We start from the raw sequence: 24,243 nt of genomic DNA, 5'->3' as shown, positions 1-24,243 counted from the left end.
TTTTAGATTGACAAGATCTTTTTTGGTCAGTTAAACTATTACAAGTGCGTGTTAATGAAATTTATACTTTCATATTTTCATGTTAAGGTTGGAAATTGCTTAAATATTATTGGTCCCTTTGATGTAGAACGGGAATATCGACAAAGACGGATGTCCGGTGCCGGTCCGGTACAGGATTTGTTTCACACAACTCGCTTCCACGGTTTTGTGGCAGATGAAGATGTATGAGATTGTTGAAATTATACTTTATTAAGTTTACTATCATCCATATTACATACAAAAATAATTCCAACGTTCGATTATATTAGTAATGAGAATGGAATGCACCGTTGTAATTCTAACTGTATCAATAGTTTTTATTATATACAGAAAACATTCGTGAAGTTTACAATGCACGTCTGAGTTACTTTATCTATTACAATTATTACCGATACTATATAAAAAAAAAGTTTTAGTGTCTTAATTTCGATAGTCTGAATAAAATTGACTTCAAAGTTTTTAAAAATAAAAGTATCACGTTCTGTCTCGCTTAATTTCGTTGCGTGAAAAAATTATAATCCCCGAAAGGATCTAGTACATGTACTGTACAATTTTTAATCCCTTCATTGTTGATAAAGGACATCGGCAGATCAAAGGCCGGTTTGTTTTTCATATAAACACTGTTTGTTGACTCGACTGTGATTTGTCTTTTTGTGTAGTTTTTGCTGCCATGTTGGTTTTAATCGTATTATGTTGTGCGCATCCGGAAGTAGCTGATCGGTTGAAAGCCGAACTATATTTTGACAATGGCGTACCGGATGTATTACGTTTGTTAGTATTTTAATTGAGTACAAACATTAATTTTTTTCAATCTTAAAATGTATATATGTAGATTGATGAGTTATAATAAGATTAAATTAGTAAAATTTGGACTGTATGTGTATAAATATTAAGATAACCATATTATATACACCAATTACAGTTAAATGCTTATTTATGTTAAAGCAATATTCTGTGACTCCATTGCCTAATATATAATTTTATTGTTTAATATACTAAACATAAGTATGTGTTAAATATGTTCGCTAGACATATGTATATGACACAAACACAAGACAAACAAACACATTTTTTATAAAAGTCCCATTCAAATCCGATCAGCCCGATCAACGATTTCCCCGAACAAATAGATATGCAGACAGACGGGTAAGTGACAAAGTTTTTTATGTATTACTTGTTCTTTAAATAATAAATCATACCTTATACTCTTCGGAAAACGTACCGACAAATGTGTGTGTAGAGATTATAAGTATTGTCACATACCACTAACTTTCTTAACCATATACGTATAACTTTTTATATTTTCGACAAAGAACAGCTAAGTTCCTTACCGTTAGCATGGCTGAGTCAGTATTTGGCCGAACACAAACGTTTTGCATACAATGCCCATACTTACTGGTTGCGCTTGCGCAACCGGTCATCGGGCCCGGATGTGACGACAAGTCGAATTATGCGACTAGATGTCTGGACTAGATCAGACCTAAATAACACAATACCTAGAATTCTTGGACTAAATAGTGGTTTTAGGTATGGTTAGTTGCAAGTAATTTTATTATTATTAGCGCCATGAAACATAACGGAGTCATTTTGTATTGTCTTCAATAAATTGAACTTCATATGACAGAAACATTTCAATGAATTCCATATTAGTCTTCGAATGGGCCATCGATGGCAGTCCTGTCCGCCAAGGTCGATCTACAAATGTCTACGTAACAATGGCGACACGTGTCCAGTGGAAGAACCGGTGGCTGCTTCCGTCGTATGTAAATGTGCTCCTCGTTGGAGTACTATGCCACTGTCGGCCTTGTCTTAAGACTCGGATAGGTGCTGGACGTATTCGAAAATTACTTTTAAATACAAGTCAAGCAGGACTTTTCCTGGTATTGAAACTAAAGTCTTAGAAAGATATCATGATTAACGGACGTGTTCTGGCAATTGGCTTACTGATGGATCGACGAGTTGTTGTCTTAATATTTATACACAGACATTAAGTTTGTAAATATAAAACACTGCTTATTTTCACGCTGTACTTACTGTCTTTGTTTATTTTTATTATTATGAAACATGGATGTCGAAATTTCATATCGTATACTTTTTTGTTTTTACTGCTATAAATCTGCTGCGTCAGACTAATTGCGAATCCAGAGCACGCTGGTTATGTTTCTAAAGTTTTGTCAGTGATTGATAAATTGTGCCCGCATAGCGCCGCCGGCAAACTTATCAGCATATCCGTTTACAACTGCAATATCACCTCAATTTTATTTTGTGTTATGAACACAGTGGGACTATTTTTCTATTATAAGGTCGTCGGACGCTCCAAGGTCTAGGACTGAACTATTTATAAAGAATGCAATAATTTTGTATGTATGCAAAATATGACATGAAAGTTGTGGTTGTAGATCAGAATGTTAAACGATATCTTGTATCAAATAATGTCACTGGCCCTTCCTTTGTCTAAACTTGAGCTATATATCGGCCATATGACTTACTTCCTTCGCAGAGATACCTGAAACCACGACGTCGGTAATCTGAGTCCTCGGTACCAACTTGCACGCAGGGTCAAGCTCGACAGCTTTACGAACATTGCGTGATCCAGCACTTTCATGCCCAATTACCTTACACAGCTAAATGGTAAATATATGACAAACTGCTCAGTGAAAATATTACTAAAGGTCGTATATTCAAAGGTAAAAAATAATCCAGCTACCAATAAGAGTCGATACATTTATCGTCCAACGTAGGTGTTGGATCAAAGGAGGAATAAATATGTCCCATAGACAATGTAAACTATCTCATTTGTATTCAGATGATAACATTAACAGTTTTTCTCACGATTCGCAATGTGACGGAAGTAAAGAAAAAAGATAAATCAGTGCCTACATTGCGTAGACAACGCAAACAGCGGCACTTATCATGTGAGAATGCATCGCTCCACTTACTCCGCGCAAACTACCCGTTATCTGAACACTGGGAATGTGAGACTTTTGAGTTGAATTAAACTTATCACTGTTATAACAGCGATTTAACTTTAATCTTTGGTGAGTTGTTTTCAAGATTGGGGAATAATTAACGGCAAAGGATCGCCGCGGGATATGGTCGAGTAACGATCACGGCCACCCACTGTCTCCGCTATTAGTGTTTTTTATAAACCTGCAAGACACAAAGCTCTTAAAGGTTTAGGGCTGGTTTATTTTTTATTTTTAAGTAAAAGCCACTTGGAACATTTCTGGATTGTTGCCAACTACACCATTGCTTCAAACATTTTGGATATATATAAATATCTCGTTTAATTCCTTATATTAAGAGTTGTAATTTATTTATTTTGCTTTAGACGGATTTCATCCAAAACGTTAATTATCAATTATAAACTAATTATACTTGAGCATAAGATGGTTCTCACGACTATTGTTTCAACATTTAAAAATATATCCTAAATTACTTGGAATCTTTAGGCGTGAGAACATCAAAGTCAATCTTAAAGAGGGAGCATTTTAATAACGAGCCGGAAATCCTTAGAGATGACCTCTGACATTTTATTGCGGATTGTGGTCAATGACAACAGGTTGTATGATCATCGAGTGGATAAAAACTTTTGTATGTTAACGAAATAAACAATATATTTATATTGAACGGAAACAAGAACGAAATTTTGTTTTAGTACAGGAAGTGCGTGAGTGTATTCGATTCGTCATTACGATTTGTATCGGACCGCTTTCATTTAACTGTTGGGTAGTCGATGTTTTCGGCACACTATGATATATCACGGTCACCTACTTTATATTAAGAATTCATATCTAAAATATATGAGATCTTTCTCTCTAGGATGTTGTACAAGAATACCCGTTTGGGGCGTTTTATATTCAATGCGCGGATCCTGAGGTCGTTCGTCCCGGCTCTTGTCTGATTCTTCTGAGAGCCGCTGACGGGTTGTAGATTCTGCTTGCGTACTAGTATTAGCACATTGAAAGCACAACGCCGATTGAATTTATATGGTCACACGTGATCATTTTCATAATTAACCCATTTACATTACAATGACCTTTAAGGGTCTGTGTGGATGTTAAATACCTAAAACGTAATGGACCTAAATTTGCATAAGAGTTTGGATTGCAAGTAACATGGATATTACTTTGAGAACAAGTTATTTAAAGCTGTGGCTATATGGGGACGATGTATTGACGTCCATTCACGAAGGAAGCGAGAAACTGTCTCAGAATCCACAAAATTATATCACTGATTGATTTGCATAATCTGTTAAGCACACTTAACGTATATCTATGTAGGACTTAACTTAACGTATATCTATGTAGACTTGCCGAAAAAAACGTCAGTAGTGGGCTTGGCATTTTTGTGGAACAAGTTTAGCCGATACTTCATAGCCTCGCTTTCTTCGGTAGTGCGAAATTTCGATGGTTTATCGAACATAAAATTTTATATGAATTTGAGAAAATATTTGCAATATGAAGCTTTTAAGTAACATTGTCATTATGTTCGGTTGTCTTCTTATGATGTAAATGATTTTCACAACATCTAAACAATACATTTGGTTCTCACATTTTATATGCAGTTGCACTTTCCATTGTTGATAATATCCTTGGCATTTCGCAAGTAACTCGCGCATAACCCAATGGACGTCAAGCGATGGTTGATGCTAATGGGGATAATTGCATTTTGCACCGTTCATTGCATAAAGCGGAACATTTCATATACTCGACAAGAGTGGAATTCAACTATGTGGGCTTTATTATACTAATAGAATTATTGAGTACCGGCTTTATAGAATGTAATGTCTGAAACTTGTTTAGCAAATTTCTTTAGATATAAAAAAAATAACAACTTTTTTGTGGTTTAGTTTATTTTTATTGGCCAAAAAATTAAGATATTTCTGCAAACCTCTGTTTTACTGTATGAATGTTTCATATACGTTTTTTAATTTTTTATATGAACTGGTTGAAATTGCGTGTAGCAAATTTGGATGGTTAATATCAATCGATATAACCGTCCTTGGGTGCAAGTCACTTGTTTAGTTAGGGCGGCATGTGACAGGTTGGCGGATGTAGGAGTACGCAAATATTAGTACTTGCCTAATTCATTGGGCAGATCTGTTTGTTCTATTACAAAATAGTGCCATACTGTTCTTGGTATGAGTGTATTAGTAGGTGGAAAATTATTTGTCACCAAAACACATACATAAATGTGATCTTAGTATTGTAAACTTTAAAGAAAAATTATCGGAGTTTTGTTCACTGCGCTACAAATAGACTGTCTTGATCTTTGCATCTCAAATAAAATTTAACATTGCTTAACATTGCTATTAAGACTGCATTACATTCTGGATGTGAAATCCGGAAAACATTCCTGATTTTCTTACTTTCAATTCAAGTCATCGGTCATCTTATCAGCGAGACTTGGACCTATTTATTGATTTTACACTAAAATTAAAACATTAATCGTTAAGTTAACACATGAATTAGTCATACTTAAACTATTTGAAATACGTAAATTATACGCTCTAGATGGCTGCGAGGTCGCTCTGCGCGTGCGCATGAATGGACCCCCACTTCATAGCAATTGATCAATGGTTCGTACGTGCTCTATACTATGAAGAGTCTCAGCATACTTGTCATATTTAATACTCCAAGACAACTTGTACTAAATATATCTTGATGTTTTGATATTGTAATGTTTGAAACTGTTAACTAATACATCTTGCAGGACAGGCAGTTTAAAAAATATTTTTATACGTTACAGAAGCGAGTAGTGTTCAAAAACTCTTGATTTTAATAATATATATATTTGATGACGTAAATAATTACAAAAGTGTCGGTGCAATAACATGATAACGTCATCTTGAGTGAATTTATCAAAGAACGCTTGGTCACTGATAAATGACAGTTACAAGCTATTTAAAGCTTAATCTAATTGAGAGAGCGACCATCATGTCACAACTCATCGAAAGGTCACGATTTTTTTTTCGTTTCCAAACGAGACCACTTGTTTAGGATTCAGTATTTTTTATTCGAGCAGTGTATGTTTTTTACACATACTACAATGAGCACTATTTTATTATATATTTTAATTATCTTTATTTTACTTAGTTCTGTGAATGTATATAAATTTTTTTTGACGCATTTTTTTTTTGTATAATATCGATATGTTTAAATGGTCACCCCGTTATATAACGCGCTCGTGCCCGCCCACATGCGCCGGCGCCGATCGTAGCATCACAGATTGAGACTAGTTTATTTTCATTCACTAAAATAATAATGGAGTGTTTTGAAGTTGTAAATAATAAAGTTATATTGTTTGTAATATATTGATATTATATTCTTTTTAAGGATAATAAAATTAACCAAATCTATCAGTTAGTGAATATTTTGTCTTTAAAATAACCAAGTGTCGTTATATTGATTTCTGATTTCTCTTTATAATGGCTTGAGTTATTTCCACGCCGTAACAGCAGAGTCCTTACATGGTGATAACGTTCATCTTACACTGTTTAAGGAAAGTCGTTCCACAGGATACGAACCTGAAGGCTGCCATTATATAAAACTGTTGATATATGCTATATATATTTGTTTTTTTGATATATTATTCAATGAATAATGAGAGTTTGACCTTCATGTTCCGTACGTAAATGTAACTTTTGTATTAACCTTCCTCGGTTCTTCAAATACAATGTACACTTGAGGCCATCGTGTCATGTTGACCCGATGTCAAAAATATGGAGTAATTGTTTTGAAATAAATACAAAATCTAATTATTTTTTAAAACATATTTATGACATCAAAATAAGAATACATTAAACGACTATATTATAAGTATATTACTCATTTTCTTGGCAACACGGAAGGCGCAAAATTTCAGAATGTTTCGGACATGATATATATTTCTTAAATTTTTTTACAGCATTTCAGGTTTTTACATCTTTTGAAGATGGACATACACAACACCTTTTTCATTTATTAGAACTCTGAGTAGTGGAATTATTCGTTGTTTTGGTAACATCTGACTGTATTCGTTGTGTTAATTTCATTGAAGCATTAGTCCGAGGAAGAGTTTGCCTACGCTCGATGTGATTATTTACCAATCCCATACCTAATTTCTTTAGAAACAAGTGTCTTTGTACGGTTGTCTTCTGTTTTCAGTCTGGGTGGGTGTCATGACATGACACATGATATATCAATCATATTATGAAAAATGGCTATTGTCCACCTTCTAGTCATTTGTTTACAAATATAGGCCGAAACCATTTTATATAGAAAATCAACAGCACCTTTCGTTGAGTTATAGTCCATGATCATTTTTGGTTTCTTCTGCTTGGAATCATGTACTTCTATTTTGTTGTGATTTGTGCTCAACAGAATTACATTTTTGCTCTTTATTTCCGAAACGTGAAGAACCTTCTATATTTGTTTGTTTCAAAATTATATATTTTATACGTTTATTTAGAAATAAACCAAAAGAACTTCTAAATTTATTTATGTGAATAGAAGCATACCTGGTAATACCTGGTGTAAGTTTTATAAGGTTTGCCCTACTCAAACGATCTCTGACTTCAAATGGGGTTCGTGACCATACAAACTCACCATTTTTCGATAGCACTTGGATCTCATTAGTACTGGTATTGATAACGTATCTCGAAAGAGGCTCTTCATCGCTAATTGTTCCGTCGCTATGGCTTTCATTGTCTAAACTGAGTTGAAAATTGTCGGCAGGATTTTCATCCAAACTATTCTCCGTTTCACTAATTATTTCATCTTCAGAATTTATATCGTAGTTTAGGATTTGCGAAATCATAGAATTAGTCAAATTGCGAGCCATTTCAAACACTGACGAAATACGTCAAGTCCAAACAATAAGTGAATCAAATAAAAGTGACCGTCTCACGAAAATAATGTAATCTAACCGCATGCACATGTAAACAAATATTTTTTCTCAAATTACCTTCAGCTATAACACGCTCAATGATTGAGGTATAACAAAATTATAAATTATTAGTATATTCTTAGAATGCAACAATTTCAGACTCACACTTTCAACATTTCAGATTCGGGTCAATATGACCCGAGAAACCGAGGAAGGTTAAGTAAGAACAGAAGGTTTATATTCAAAATTCGTTCTCAAAACGCTTTTTATTACACATCAAAATTCTATTATCCTCCAAGACTGTATCTTATCACTGATATTGAGTCATTAGTGAGTCATAATAAATTAACATATTAATCTGGAAAAATAGTTACGGTTAACCTTAGAATTAAATTGTTTTTATAAAACAGATAATTTGCTGTTATTATCTAAGTGCGTCATTTTTTGACTTCAGTTAATTTATGTTTGATATTGTATTTATTTCGGATGTGAATTCCATGAGAAATAACCTCAGATATTTTCTGAGCTATTTTAAATTTCAAGGTACAGAATAAATATAGTTATAAAAAGACATCTTTATGTCCAAGTGAATGCGTAGAAGCTAAATGTTTTGTTTAAAACTTTTATATCCGGTGAGATTTGTGTATCCATAGTGGAATTTTAAGTGGTCCACGCTCGTAAATCCAACCAGTCCTTAATGGTCGAGAATCAATGAAGAGGAATTTAGGAATAAAAAAAACTCACCTGCCTATTTAAATTTTAAGGAAACAATACAGTGAAAGACAGGAAATGTCGAGTTTAATGTTCATCGTGATAATTAAATGTATTCCACAGATGCGACTGGATCTCTCACGAATTTAGGTACATTCGAGTCGGACTTTTTCCTATACCGTTTCATTTACATACTTGTTGAATGTCAGTCATCGAGTATGGCGAGGGTACTAACACCAGTCACCATTAAGCCGTGTGAACGTCTCTTCTGTAACAATATTAAGTCCCACGTCATCATTTTAACAAGTTGCTGAAGCTGTCACATCGTCACTTCGCTAATGGGGGTCTGTCATCAACTCGACCCCTTTAAACTTGTATTTCCTGCCGTCCAAATGCTATCCCGAGCCGGATACAGTTAAGTGTTTCGAATATCTTAGTTTCGTGGATGTCTTGGCAGATGTGCCGATGACAATAAATATGACGTTCTGCGATGGGGTACTTTGTGGTAATCGATTTATGATAGCGTGACTCTATTTAGTTGCACGTATTGGTTATTAGGACATATTAACTTCATCGTAGAAGATACTTTAGGTATACTTATATTTGCTTTGTGATTTCATGCTTAAAGAATTATCTTTACCGGCAATTTTTCCGTAATAATTTAATGAGATCTAAGATTTTTATTGAAATAAAGCGAATATTTTTCAATTTTACTACGGGTGTATTTTAACAACATACTCCTGAAGTTTCGGTTACTTTGCCGCAACGGAAATAAGTTTTATTAAATTTAATTATAAATGCGTAGTAGATCCGTAATATTTTTTTATCACCAAGCTCTTGATATAAATCTCTTTGTTCCAGTATGTATGATATTGATATTATTGTCATGTAACATAATAAATACTGAAGCAGTTGTGTGTTCGTATGCGTTGGACAAGAAAATGGTGTTTATTTTGCGTTTAGTATAACGATTAACATCCGCTCTACGTCTACCACCGTGACGCATTGCTCGATTGTCGCTACGGTGTAATTGCAACCCTAAAGCATTCCCATTATCATCTAGAACAATAAATAAGTCATTAATTTACTGTTATCTAGTTCTATAGTAATTGTACTAGTGTCGCAATTAATTTTATTATGACTGCTCTATCTCACACAACTAACAGATTGTTATACATTTTTAAATTTATTTTTAGATATTCAAATAGCGAAAATAAGTTCGTTACGTATGTTCGAGGAAGCTGCGTGATTAACACATGTTTCCGCTAAATATTGTCAGACGTTTTAATATTTTAAGAGCATAATATTTATAGAATGAAGTGATAGTTCGTAATTTTTTCTGTAACATATTACACACTACTTCAATGAAACAAAGAATACGCTTTAACTTAAGCCCTTTAATATGTAAACTTTTTGTTCTACAAACATTTTGAATTTCTATTATAATTTCCCCCAATGACAGCATATTGTTTCTGAGACTCGACAGTTGTATCTCCTCCTATATCCCTTGTCCGGAAGTGTGCGGATGTTGCGTCACCGCCGGAAATAGACTGCTTCTGTGTCAGGCGTGTCGTCACCACCCCGCCGTCATCGCGCTCAACACTTAATTCATACATTTTTACAATATTCATGATAATTTCGTGTAACTCATTCATATAACAACCGAATGGAATCCATGACGTCCTCTTATGATAAATCTTCTCTTTAAATTCAATTAGGTACCACCTGCTACATCACATATCTCTAATCTGATTCAAGTTCCGTCCGTCCAGCTTGTGTGATGTGTGACGAGCTAACGACTGAGGAAATGAGTGTTATTAAAAAAATACTCTAGTTCGCGTATATTATATGTTTATCTACAAATGAGGGCTCGTTACGTACAGCCAGAACAAAAAATAAAATTATACCAGACAATGATTACGTTCATTCGGTTCGACTGTGAGTATCATTATTCCAGAACGGAAACAAACCCAGACCATATTTTATGCATCCCGTACACACTACTGCCATATTAAAAATTTATATGATTCGTAAATCGCTTTCATATGAGATTTTTTCCTCATAAACAATTGTATATGAATGCTTCGGTCACGCCCGCATGTGCATTCGTGGGTTTTTCGATAGGAAGAAGTTATCAGTCCAATCAACGTATGATAATAGCCTGATGGCGGTAGCGGCTTCTGCTTACTGAATCAATTTGCCCTCGTCTTATTTATAGCCATGTTTCCCCAATTAACTGGCAATTCGGTGGCTTCGATTATTTCGCATTAAATAAGAGGGCGTCTCCCGCATCCGGCGATTAAGTCTGGCGCATAATTTGTGATGCGCCAGCGCCAAACTGCACAACCTACGCACTGATTTTTGGTAGATAAAAAACAAAGAAGGGTTCGCATCTCGTTCGCCATGTCTTGGTCGTGGGACATTTGTTATTTGTTTTTATTCTGTCTTACAGCTCTTTGCACCTGCATTCGCTTTTGTTTTTAATGCTGGTACCCGCAGGCATCGAATGAGTTTTGAGGGTTCTGTTTTCGTTTTGTTTGATTCGTTTAAGTTTTTTTTTTTTTTTATATATAATCATTAAAATGTTTACAGTTTCCAAAGGATGTTATATAAAGGGCTTAGATTGTTTCTATGTTTGTTGATTATTTATGAGCCTGCTGGTTTTTAATTTTTACCACGTCTGCTTTCAGAGACCACAAGCATAGCCGGTATCGCCAGGCTCGTGCCGGCGACCGGATGCGACACTGGACATATAATGTGGCTGCTTGATGAGCCCAATCAGCCTTATGAAGGTAAAAATGAGTTACTGACAAATTTGTTTTCCCTTTTTATTTTTCAAAAGATAATCAATAAATTGATATTGATTATTTCATTACAGATTGTGAACAACTGCTCTGTTTCCGTTACTACAATGGCGAAGAAGACGAATGCGTTGCAGAGTCTTCTACCCTACCACCACGATTTAAAATTGATCTTAAAAAGCTGCCACATCGGCTTAAAGAGGGAATCTCGAGGAAAAGAAGCGGTGATCAAGTGTCACCCTTCTCATATAACAATGAGAGTTTCGAAATGAGTTCAGAAAACACACCTCGAGTTGAATTAGTGAGTACGAGCCAGGACATCAAGTATCTTAGTGAGAATGTCAATAAATGCTCAATTAGCACCTTAGGAAATAATGGGACCTTAAATCTCGAACAAATAAATTGTGATCATAGTAAATCTCTAGTTAGTAGTAGTACTGAATCTCCTAGTGAATGTCCCAATATTTTGGACTGCAAACCAACGTCATCTGGTGTCAAAAAGAAATGTCCTCCTCCTGTCGATACTGGTGGTGGACAAGTTTTGAATGGTGTCAAGAAAAAAACTAATATGAATATCGGGTTAGAATCTCCGACATCCCCCGATGGAACTGAATATTATAAGTTATGGTCACCGCAGAATCCTTGCAAAATTATGAAGTTTGTTTATGATGTGGAAGGTGCGAATGTGCCAAATGATGCTCAAAAATCTCCAGTTCCGCCCTTACCACCTAGACAATCACATAAACCTCTAGAAAGAATGCACGCTTTACCTCCGATTGTTCAGAGGCATAGGAAACCTAAAAAGTTAACAAAGCCAGAAGATGCGTTTACTTTTGAGCTGATAGACACTGATGAACAATTTTTTACGGATAATAACATTGCCAATTCCGCAGCTTTGCACGGAGATATTAATGATTTTAAACCTGGAGAATTTTATTCAGGCGTTCAAGCTCCCATTTCTTCAACCACAACTTTTTTAAGAGGATGTCAAAATGTTGCACCTCTAGCAACTCCTGAGACTGAAGGTAGCTTATGTGACTCAACTATATCTTCCATTAAATTATCTAAATTTGTAGAGGATAAGAAGTCAGTCGATGTACCTGATAGCACGCAAAATGTTGGTAAAAGCAACATTGTGTTTATAAAAGATATAGGTCCTGACAATTATATTACAACAACTTTCGCCAGAAAAGAGAAAAATGTTGAAGGTGATTTTCATTTGACGCCTAATCACGCAAAATCTGATGAGAAGGCACAACATACATTCTTAAATGAAATATGTAATCGTGTAGATTTCGAAGACGATAATAGACATCAGGTCGAAGAAAAGGAAATTTCTGTAGTAAAAGGTCACAAGCCCCTCACAAGACAAAATTCGGGGCGAGCTACGCCGACCATGATGACAGCATTTTTGAACTCGTCTCATATTGATGGGAGTAGTCGGGAAGGAGAGCAAGAAATCCACACCGCACCCAGTTCCTGTAATTCATCCCCTTCTAGCTCTCCCATAGAAGAAGGCGGAAAGACGATACCAAATGTTGGGACATTGCTGATGAATCGAAAATATTCGTGTGACAGTTCCACTCCTAAACACTCAAGTTTACCACGTCATTTGTTAAAAAATCTCGGATGTGAAAACAATACCAAACATTCCCCTCACAAATCGGTACCATCGAAGGATGTCCCAGACAGTCCTATGAGGCCTCACCCGAGAGTCTTATCCAGAGTAGCTGCGCTAGCAAATACGACCGTTCCACAATGTCCACCGACACCGACTCATCACGCGAGAAGAACGCGGCCGTTGCCGCCACCAGATCTACACCCACCACCTATACAGAACTGTGAAAACTTTGAAATGGTAGAATTCACAAATGAATTAAGAACATCGGAGATTAGATCGCCTAACTTAGAGTTCGTTAATAGCAACCATTTCACTATCGTTCACGCTGGACCACCTGATGATGTGGTTTTGCGGAGACCGCAAGCCGTGGACGACACTGATGATAATGAAAACGCGGTAGCATCGCCGACACCGTTGCGGCATATGGCTGGGATAAGACTACCCTCCATACCCGAGAGAGCGTCCAGGCAAATGGCCTTGACAGGAGATTTCCCGGCTAACATGATTGGAGGAATCATTGAATGCGAAGAACCTTTGCCACCTGGTAAGTAATATTTTCTTATAATGTAGCTCTAGTCATGCTTAATATGGTAGTTAACATTCGTACTTAGTTAATTTTTGCTCCTGAGAATTACGCCCACATAATAAGCAAGGTTGTTCTGTTACGATTAATTAATGGCCTGAATTATTATTATAAACATTTTTGAAAAACTGTTACTGGCGCTGTATTTTTTTATATCTTAGAATGATTCTTTGTTTTGGCTTGCATATATATTTTTTCTAATTATGATTAGGTTGGGAGGCTCGTATGGACAGCCACGGACGTGTCTTCTATATTGATCATATAAATCGCACAACAACGTGGCAGAGGCCGGCTGCCAACGGCGCAGCGCGTTCGCCTGAACCAGAAGTACAGAGGCGCCAGTTAGATAGGAGGTAAACCGTAAGATAGAATCCGTTAAAACTCGTAACGAATTAAAATCACGTCACCTGCTTTTTTTTCATATATTTTTTTGTTTATATTTTTTTTTAATAAATGAATATGAATCATTTTAATATCTTTAGTTATGAAAGTCGCATCATCTAACCACGACCAATCCTTTGTTTTTTTTTCAATTACCTTTTATCGCAAGTAGTCTCGTACAGTTCTAGTCATTGTTAGATTTTAAGAAGTACATTGTTTGAGCCAAACATTCTGTCTTCCAGATATCAATCTATTCGTCGCACGTTGACGAGGGCGCCGCCTGAGGAGGAAGAGCCCCCCGCGGGGACGTCCAACGCGCCCGCCGCGCCTCACGCCCCACATCCCGCCGCCGAGTTCCTCGCACGACCTGACTTCTACTCCATATTGCATATGAACCTGGTGAGTTAAAGTGTTATTCCTCTAAAATGTATCCATTCAATATTTTTTAAGTAAAGCCTCTTTAGGCACGCCTGCTTTGGGAAATAAGCTGATGAAGCGTTATGAAAAGTGATCAGGCTGGATGCATGAAATGTGAGAATGAGATGTGAGAATGAGATTGAAAATGGAAATAAAGAGAGAAAGAGAGAGAGACAGATATGTATTGTATGTATCATTGTAGGGATGTACATTTACTATGGTGCTGTCCAATGACAAAAATTACCCTCCATATAGCATCGAGTAACCAATATTTATAAATAAAGTATTTTTTTAAATATATATATTTTTTCTATTACAGGAAGCGTCATCTCTATACAACTGTAACTCCACTCTCAAACACATGATATCTAAGATCCGTCGGGACACCAGCTCCTTCGAGCGTTATCAACACAACCGCGATCTCGTAGCTCTGGTCAACATGTTCAGTGAAACCGACAGGGAGTTGCCCTTAGGATGGGACTCCAAGCTCGACAGGAACGGGAAGGTGACACCACACATACTCTATATACTATCACTCCCCTTACACATAACCCTTCATTCTCATTTCTGTACTAACTCGATCGACTAATACACCACCAAACTGGGTCCGTATCCCCTACTAATACGATCCAGTCACGTGACTAACAATTCCGTACGATAGCGTTTCTTCGTGGACCACGTGATGCGTCGCACCACATTCGTGGACCCCCGCCTGCCTCGGGCTCCGACCGCGGGACCGTTCTCTCCGCTGCTGCCTCCGAGGCGGAGGCCCATTATGACCGACCAGGTGACGGTCGATGTTGGTTCACCATAGCTTACATCACTAAGACGTTCAGCTTATTAGAGACTAGTTTTTTGAGACCGTTTTTTTGAGACTAGCTTACTTGAGACCCGTGAACTTTTTGTCGCCTGATAACAAATTCATGCACACGTCTTTGTATTCGAGCACAAAATTACAATATTGTTGTCAGAATCGCCTCAGGTCTTAGCGAAACTAACAAACAAGTTATTCTTTCTTCATACGGAGTGTAGCGCTTGAATACTCATATATTTATTGCAGCATGGTCTATGTTTTGCACGTGATGGTCTTTATAGCATTAGTTGTTGTTTTGTTATTTTTTCTTAATCATTAGAAATGTAGAATAGTATTTGTATATTTTTATAGTATATCTAGTCGTTTATTTAGAATAAATTTCCTTACACAGGCTCCCACTCCGCCGCCGAGACCTCCGATATCCACAGCCGACTCGTACTTACAGAACTCTCAGCAAGAGATACCCATAGCATACAATGATAAGGTATTTGGACGGTTTAAGATATGTTAGATCGTGTATTTTTCATTTATTGCATAGCCAATATAGATTTAGATTTTATCTATATTTTATTTTATTAGATGGGACATGTTGATGTGAATTTTTGGTATTTCTTGTTTGTAATACATAAAAGTCCTTGCTTATCATAATTTAGGACTTACAAAGACATTTTCAGTGAATCAAATAGAACCAAGGCAAAATATCTATTATCTGTACTTTCTGATTAGAAGAATTCAGTGCAGTTAGTATGAGTCCATGTAATTCTTTATCAGTTCTGACATATTTTACTTACTTCTAGTATGTTATTTTTATATACACACATGACTGTTAAAAACATATAATATACTACCAAGTTGTTATTACCTAAATACCTAGCCTTATATTTTTGTCATAGACTGACCATTTCAAATGACCCATCAATATCATTTAAAAGTTCGGAACTGCTTCAATCTGGAATTTGTCCTTGAGTGGTTGTGTGCTGGTAATATTATTTGACAGGTCAAAAGTCACTATAAACCTATTGATTTAGAGTATATTTCCTATTGATCTGGAAAATCTTCTTAGGTGGTAGCATTCCTCCGTCAGCCCAACATCCTGTCCATCCTGAAGGAGCGCTGTTCAGGCTGCGGGACCGCCTTGAGGGACAAAGTTAACGCGGTTAGGGTTGAAGGAGCGTCCGCACTCGCGCGGTACCAAAACGACGTCCAGCTGACATGCCTGTTGAGGTGAGACATTTATATTTTCTATCTCTGTCTAGCAATCGAGTTGGACTAACTTTTGCTTAGAACACTTACTAGACGTTTAAATTGTCAAACTAGATTCTGAGCATTTCTAGACTTTTATTCATAGATCTTCACCACCTACGACTTCATTTCCACATTCCAACGGGTAGAATTATAATCAAGCACTATCCAGACGAATTAAAAATATATTTATGGCTGAAAAACTGGAAAGGCTTCGTATTTAGTTCGACAATGCAAATTTTTATTAAGTGCACAAGGATTAGTATCAACTACCGTCATCGCCGATATAGGGAAATTATAGCAAATTATTTATAGGTTTTAAACATGCAATATTAGTCTTTGCTATCAATTTCTTGCTGACATGGCGTAAACATACACGTCATAAGGATCAACAGAAAACAGAATTAAAAAATTTAGTGCTCATGTAAAATAATAAAAAACTTAGTTAAATTGCTCTTGAATGACAAGGATTTTCTAGACCCCACAATATCTAACATGCAAGGAATAGTGGTAAGTTTTCATGAAAGACGCGACAGCGGAATTATATAGCTGAGATATCATCGTAACTAAATTTTCTGTCGTTTGATTGTATGCTTCATTATTCTTAAGAAACTCGTCACAGAGCACATCGCTTTGGGTTAGTTACGTACATGTAATACATATGCAGGGATCTACATAAATCGTCTCACATAAGACAGATTGATTATTTCGTACAGTGTAATTATAGAGGTTATGTTAAATTACGTTTGGCAGTATTTATTGAAATTATTATTTCAATAAGTGTGGGTAGTCCTAAATAAGAAGAAATTTCGGATTAAACAACTTGTCAGTCGAAAAAAATTAAATATTCAACGCTCTTTAAATATATATATATATATATTCAGTAAACCTAAATATTTTATTTTAGGGAACATTGTATTACGTTTAAAAATCTACCTCCGTATATTTCGTACGTTTGTTTAAATATAATATTCTATAGTTTAATCGCGATTACCACTCTCAGGTTATTAATTTTAACTTACATATGAATAAAAAAAAACATCTAGTCATAATTGTGTGTTTTTATTAAAATCTATTTTGTATTGAAGGTACGGATAGTTCTTTTCTTGTTAAATACCCTCTATTGGTATTCAAGATAATAAATATAGGAAATTAATAATTCCCTTGAATATATTTATTATAGGTCAACCACGTGACAGAGTTCTTGGCCGTGTTGTGTAGTAAAACGAGGTTGAGGGGGCTCTTGGTGGCCCAACCCCTACGCCCCTTTCACTCCGCAGGCGGCGACTTAGTTTCATGGCTTACCAAAAAAAAAATGTGCTCATACCGATAAAATTGTCGACAGGGCCGCTATAATATTGGTTGTGTTTAAACAATTGTCAAATCTAAAACGCTAAAAGTACAAAGTGAAATCTCTTGAAGTATTATTCTATTATTTAATAATTGCTTGAATGCTATATTACTTTATAATAAGTCTCGCTCCGAGTTCACACGTTCCGATTTAAAATTTGATAAGACACTTTGTTCTGTCTCGACGTTTTTGAACACGCGTTTGTTTCTATATATTATCTGTATATATGTAACCGTACAATAGTGAGAATCTGTGACATTAGAATACGTCTATTGTCAAAATAAAAACATGGCGGTAATTGAAATTGTCTGACAGAAATTATACTAAAAGTAAAAACAGATTATATAATTAATATAGAGCGAGGAATTTTTTGTAGACCATAAATTTATAGACGTCGGCATTATTCATTTTTCAATCGTGTATAGAATATTCGCGAAGTCTCAGAAGTAACAAAGTTCTTAGCATCTAGTCGTGACCTTGTTCATTCGTTCCCTCTTTACGTAGCTCAGTAAAATATTCACACATGGCATTGGCGAAATCTATAAGGAAACGCCAATAACTCAAATATCAGAATAGACATAGTGCACGCAGCAAGCAATATTTAATATCATCAAGAGCGTATCGGTTAACAGAAAATTCAACTAGAATCTTAAAGCAGATGATTTTCCCACATTTATAACAATACGACTTAGTCAATCCGGTTCGCGTCTTAATGACAAAAAATATCCTCCCAACTTTGTCTTTCTATACAAGAAACGTATTGATAATTGATTTCCTATCATAGTATCTATATATACCTAGTATCAGTCTCATCAATTTTTAAAACAACTATCTTTTAAAGGAGACGAGGATTTTGGTAATGGTTGTGTTTTCGTATGGTCTAAACTAGTCCAAGCTGGTCTGTCTGTACGAGGTGTATAACCGATTCCGGGATGCATTCTATGTGTTATAACGTTACCGTCGTGTTTGTATTCAGGCTCGACACCAAGCATCGTCCTCCACATGAATATAATGTGTTTATGAATTATGTCCTCCGTGTCGAGAAAAATAATCGAGACGCTGGATTTCTCGGAATATACTGAATAAATCTTGATTGAAAAGTATTGTTTTATTCTGTTATTTATCTTTATGAACTATATTTTACAGTAACATCTTTGATTGTTCTATATAAAACGTATATATGTAATAAAACTCATTTATTTGTGAGACTAAAATTAGAGAAGGCTTTAATGTTTTCATTAGATGTTTTTTTTTATAGTATTCGTAACTTTTTATTGAGGATTTTTTATATTTGTAAGAGAATATTACGTTGAAAGAAATCTTGAAAATTGAATAGGAAATTAAAGAATACATTTAATATAAAGTTTTCAATGTAAATGAAACTAATATTTTCTGGATTGGGTAATACGAGTATTTTATTATTTTAAAAACTACATACTCCCGATGTTTCGGTTACTTTGCAGCAACCGTGATCACGGGCAGACGATAGTCTTAGATCTCTTTAACTTTTTGATGTACTCTTTGCTCAGTACGTTTGATATAATTGTCAACTGTTTGACAATCGTCTGCCAGTTGTATAAACGGATCACAAAACTTCAACGTCGTTTACTCCTTCTTGTTTCCTCCACACAGTATTATAATTTGTCAACGAATAAAAACGTTGACATTGACAAGTTATTCCACGATTTCAGTGCGAATGAAGCCAAAGCAAAAAAACAACAAACATCGTTTACAAAGATCGCATGCTTCTGAAATAACTTTATTTTATACTTGGGTTAATAAGCCAGTTAATTATAGTGATTGGTGGACGGAATCAATCACTGTATCGTAGAACTACTTAGGCGGCGTTAAGGAGTTATACGTTTGACATAATAGTGCAACGTCTGTCGTGTCTGCCAGTATAAAATATCATAGTAATTAAAATATAATAAGTCATTAGGTACTTAGTTTAATGCGATACTCATCCTTACATACATTATACCATGATATAGGTATTTTTTTTTTATTTTTCATTCTCTGTTAATTAATTGAATCAATCTTAACGACAGACATAAATTCCACTGCACAATAGTATATACTTTTTTTCAATGATTAATCATTTTCAAGTCGAATAAAGTATTTTTCCTATTGAACTGTTGTATACACGGTTAACAAAACAATACCCGACAGTCGTTGACAAGAGTAAGAAACCCATTTAGTCATATGATGTATAATATATAATATTATATACAGTACGATTAATTTGAAAATCTAAACACATAATGAGGTCAGATCTACCATCTCTAGCATCAGTGGCGTAAATAAACTTTCTCAATCTTGACCTATATCTTTATGATTATGTAAATGTGAATGTTCCATACCAAAACTAACAGATACACAGTATAAATGATTTTTATGTTTATCTATAAGACTAAAGCAGTTTTATCATGATATCAGAACGTAAATAATTATACTGTGGTTTTATATGTTGAAATTTTACGGATTCCATAAATATTAAATACGTATTCCATAGCGAATTTAGTCAAAAATACAACAAGCAGTAAAACATCCAAAAATGTAGGTATGACATTAATTTTGGACATAATTTATGAGGCATGTGACGGTCCATTAAATATGGTTCGATTTAAAGAAGCGCTAACTATTAAATATGGCCCCAGAGTTCTAAGAAACTCTTTATCTGGCATTATGTTTTATAAGTTAAATTTATTCCGAGAATTTGTTGTAGTATTACTATTATTTGTTAAACTACGGAGAATACAAGAAAACATAATTGAAATGATAAACAGCTGCTAAAAACTATACTATCTGTATTTATATTGAAATTAATATTTTACTTAGCTAAGACTAATGAAAGCCATTGGCGAAGCAAAACTAGTATTGACTGCACTAAAGTCAGCCCTTCACGGTGCCCCCACTCCGTTTCTGTCTGTAATGCAACATGTGATGGATAGACGATGAAAATCTGAAACTATTGATGAGTCCTTTTAAATTTTTTCTTCGTAGAAATTAAATAACTAAAAAGTATTAAAGACACAAGAAAATTCGGTACTCATTAGTTATCGCCAGTGCTTTTAGTTCACAAAATTTTTCATAGTATTCCTTTGACTTTTGCTCGCCCATCGTCTATTAATTACAAAGGTTAATCCCTTTATAGTTTCTATGTGTGCAAAAATATATCATGTATATATGGTGTGGTACGTGTGAGTGTACGTATGTCACACTAATAATAAAAGCTAAACCTATAATGAATAATTTGTGGCGATCTGTTAATGTTTCTCATTTGTAAGAATTATATTATATAGACTTTTTTTGTTTATATTTAGGTTATTTTCAATAAGGTATTAAAAGATCATTAAAAACTTTTATATAAAAACTTAGTTACAACTTTTGAAATTATAAATCATATTCCATTAATTATGAACATTATTATATATAAGAGTGTTAAAATAATTAAATTCTTAACATATTTTCTCTTAACAGTATGTCATTGATGTAATTTTCTTTTCCTTTTGTCAATCGAGACATGTAAGCAATACCCATTTACAAATTTCCTTTCCACATATCTTTATTTAAAGAGAAACGTTCGTCATCACAGCCGTACATGTAAAATAATTGTTTATTGTGTCAGCAAAAGCCTTATATGTGCGGGAAACCTTCACGGAAAATTACATCGAAGCCTTAATATGGCGCGGAGGAGAGGAATAAGTTTGATTGAACCGACGGTTTAGAAACACGATTCAAATGTATTTTATGATAATTGTTTTCAGAAGCTTTAAATGGAAAGCTTAAAGCTTTTACAACCAAATGAAAAATAAAACAAAAGAAGTCAATCCTATATTAATTGTATGTTAAATACATTGTACCATTATTTACGATATACAAGTCGGTCTTAAATCGTCTGTCGCTGCTAAACCAAATCGCCTTATATACGTATCCAGCTGTGACGTCACTTACTACGTCATATGCCTTCACGCAATTAGATGACATGGGAAATGGAAAAATATTGCCACGGAATACGTTATTAGTCATTCATTAATCCATATAAAGCGTAATGAGATATAAAAAATACAGGTAGCGTTATTTAATGCATACAAGTGAATGAACGCTAGATTACCGGGATTGCCGGATTACCAATGGAAAATTACCAGGAATTTGATTACCGAGCACTTTTTTTATCTATTTAAAAATGAGTCCACCTTTAGTGAGATTGATTTCTTACTTGATCAACGTTAGAAAATTTTCATACTACTTTGGCTTATTTTTTATATTAAATTAATGATACTTATTAATTTATAAGAGGTTTATAGTTGTGTAGATATTAAATGAAAAATAAACAAAGACCTCAAAATGTCATAAGTTATTATTTAACAAACTTAATTGCGTATTAATAGTGCGCTTGTGATTTAACGCGCCAGTGAAGTTCTATTTTAGTCGTCCTGGCTTCAGTTTGCAATTGATTTAGTATTAAAATTTTAATTTAAAAACACTCAAAAAGTATGTTTTTTTTTTGTAAAATACAAGAGCATTTTCGGTCGGGTTCAATATACCCAATGATATGATATCTGGAAAGCGCCAAATGCGCACATTAGAATGATTTATCAAGTGTTCCATACAACTTTATATCGGCTCATTTAAAATCACTGAAAATGTCGATAATTTTATAACGAAATCAAGCTTTTTGTATATAAGTATATTATATTATGCCTATGTATGTAATAACAATGTGAGTCACTACTCGCTGCATCCTTGACACGACCTGCCGTAACGTCAATCAATTTTAATGTCGATTAACATTACGTTTAGCATAATCTGTGTATTTTATACGTTTTTTTTTTAATTACCTAAACGTCGGTTTTAATTTAACGGATTAAAATCAAATAGGCTGAATACAAAGTAACTCAATGACTATTGGATATAAATCGAGCCAGTTCCAAAAATAATCACATCAACAAACAAATTCCGATACATTTCACACGTCATTGAAGCCCACTTTGGATTTCGTTGATTGTTTCACGAAACCACTTGAATGCATGATTGATGATCTCCAAGTTCAAGCGGCTATCGACCCACTTCCTGTATTCTTAGGGACGCTATTCCCATCTCTCATTTTAGATAACTCATACGTTATATGTTTCGCCCCGGGTTTATATGAATCATAATTCTCATTTGCGCCGTATTTTTCCATACAAACGTTGTTGTGTCCGTTAGTTGTATCTCATTTGATACATATTGCAAGTTTTTATTGAATAATTTAACATTTATTTATCTATTCCTGGGACAATTAAGCAGTGTTCGTCATAAACAATTTTTTAGGTCCTATTATTGTTTATACCTGATACATTCGATTGTATCCGCGTTCAACTATATACTAACAAAGTTTTCCTTCGTGCAAGAAAACATACCACAGAATAGTTTCGAAACATAATCTTTACTTCAAACTTTAATAATTTTATGGTATATGAAGGTCCAGCAACATTAGTCTTCTATAAAGACAGAATTTTTAATTAGTGAAACTGATATATAATATTTCAATGAACATCTCCAGTCTATTTTTATATTTATACTTTTAATAATATCAAATGATTTTCCCAATCAATTTGTATTAAACATGCATCATATAATATTGTAAAGGTTTCCCAATGAAGCCCATTCCAATGCAGACGAAGCGTCGTTACAACAATAGGGTCGATATATTTCAGATTAAATTTTCCTTTATTTTTAATATAAAATGTTTCCGTGACATGTGATTATTTTAATATGTGTGAATTTTGTGTGTTTTTGTGAATGTGTGTGTATTATTAAGTGAAGCAAACATCATTCCCATTGAATTTATTGAGATTAAATTTTTCTGTCTGTGTAATCTTTTCTCCATTATAGCTGATCTCTAAATTATAGTTGAAATATGCATTCAATTTTTCCACACTAAACGTGATCGATTACAGAACAAAACATTGATTTCAAAAATCAATTCCCACATCACAAACAAAAATTTAGAGTTATCCCAGTTCAATTTTTCTTACAGTTGTATGTGGAGCCTTCATACTGAGCTCTTAGGTTTTTTTTTTTATATATTATCTGTACACGTTTACTCTCAACGGATGTTGTCTGTTAATGCGTTGTTTATGGCAGCCGTGTAAAGAGGAAAATATTGTAATAAAATTATATTACAAAGTGACCTTTACAGCCGTCCAGCACGAAACATGGAATTCCGTAATCCTCTTAATAAAAACGCGTTACCAAAGCGACTTTAGTGGATGAGCAAATAGCAATTAACAATCGATTTCTGTATAAACACAAGTTTGCATCGTCTAACTTAACACGGACAGTTTTCAGTATTTCATTAATAAGGCTTTGCGTATGATCGTATCGACGTTGGCATACCAGTGAGAAAGTCGAAACTGTCAGTGTGTAGTT

General features: G+C 34.6%; 1 protein-coding gene and 1 long non-coding RNA gene across 8 annotated transcripts in view; one reads left to right on the top strand and one right to left on the bottom strand.

Moving 5' to 3' along the window:
- LOC116767338 (E3 ubiquitin-protein ligase HECW2) overlaps nucleotides 1-24,243 on the top strand; it is a 62,359-nt gene that overhangs the window by 16,095 nt on the left and 22,021 nt on the right. For 6 of the 7 annotated variants that reach the window (XM_061527257.1, XM_061527261.1, XM_061527258.1 and 3 more), the window contains 8 exons: nucleotides 11,310-11,411; nucleotides 11,498-13,585; nucleotides 13,836-13,977; nucleotides 14,248-14,404; nucleotides 14,742-14,927; nucleotides 15,084-15,209; nucleotides 15,628-15,720; nucleotides 16,300-16,460. In XM_061527257.1, the coding sequence (XP_061383241.1) occupies nucleotides 11,310-11,411; nucleotides 11,498-13,585; nucleotides 13,836-13,977; nucleotides 14,248-14,404; nucleotides 14,742-14,927; nucleotides 15,084-15,209; nucleotides 15,628-15,720; nucleotides 16,300-16,460 (3,055 nt within the window). The remainder of the gene's footprint in view (nucleotides 1-11,309; nucleotides 11,412-11,497; nucleotides 13,586-13,835; nucleotides 13,978-14,247; nucleotides 14,405-14,741; nucleotides 14,928-15,083; nucleotides 15,210-15,627; nucleotides 15,721-16,299; nucleotides 16,461-24,243) is intronic. The other variant, XM_061527262.1, reaches the window with a different exon arrangement.
- LOC133320125 (uncharacterized) lies at nucleotides 9,997-14,202 on the bottom strand. The gene is made up of 2 exons (XR_009753574.1): nucleotides 14,162-14,202; nucleotides 9,997-10,418 (listed from the first exon to the last, which is right to left on the bottom strand). It is a non-coding gene; the product is annotated as an uncharacterized LOC133320125 (long non-coding RNA).

The sequence above is a fragment of the Danaus plexippus genome, assembly GCF_018135715.1.
Source record: "Danaus plexippus chromosome 9 unlocalized genomic scaffold, MEX_DaPlex mxdp_24, whole genome shotgun sequence".
Lineage (NCBI taxonomy): Eukaryota > Metazoa > Arthropoda > Insecta > Lepidoptera > Nymphalidae > Danaus > Danaus plexippus.
The sequence above is the reverse complement of the archived record's forward strand: the minus strand, read 5'-3'. Positions and strand labels throughout refer to the sequence as shown.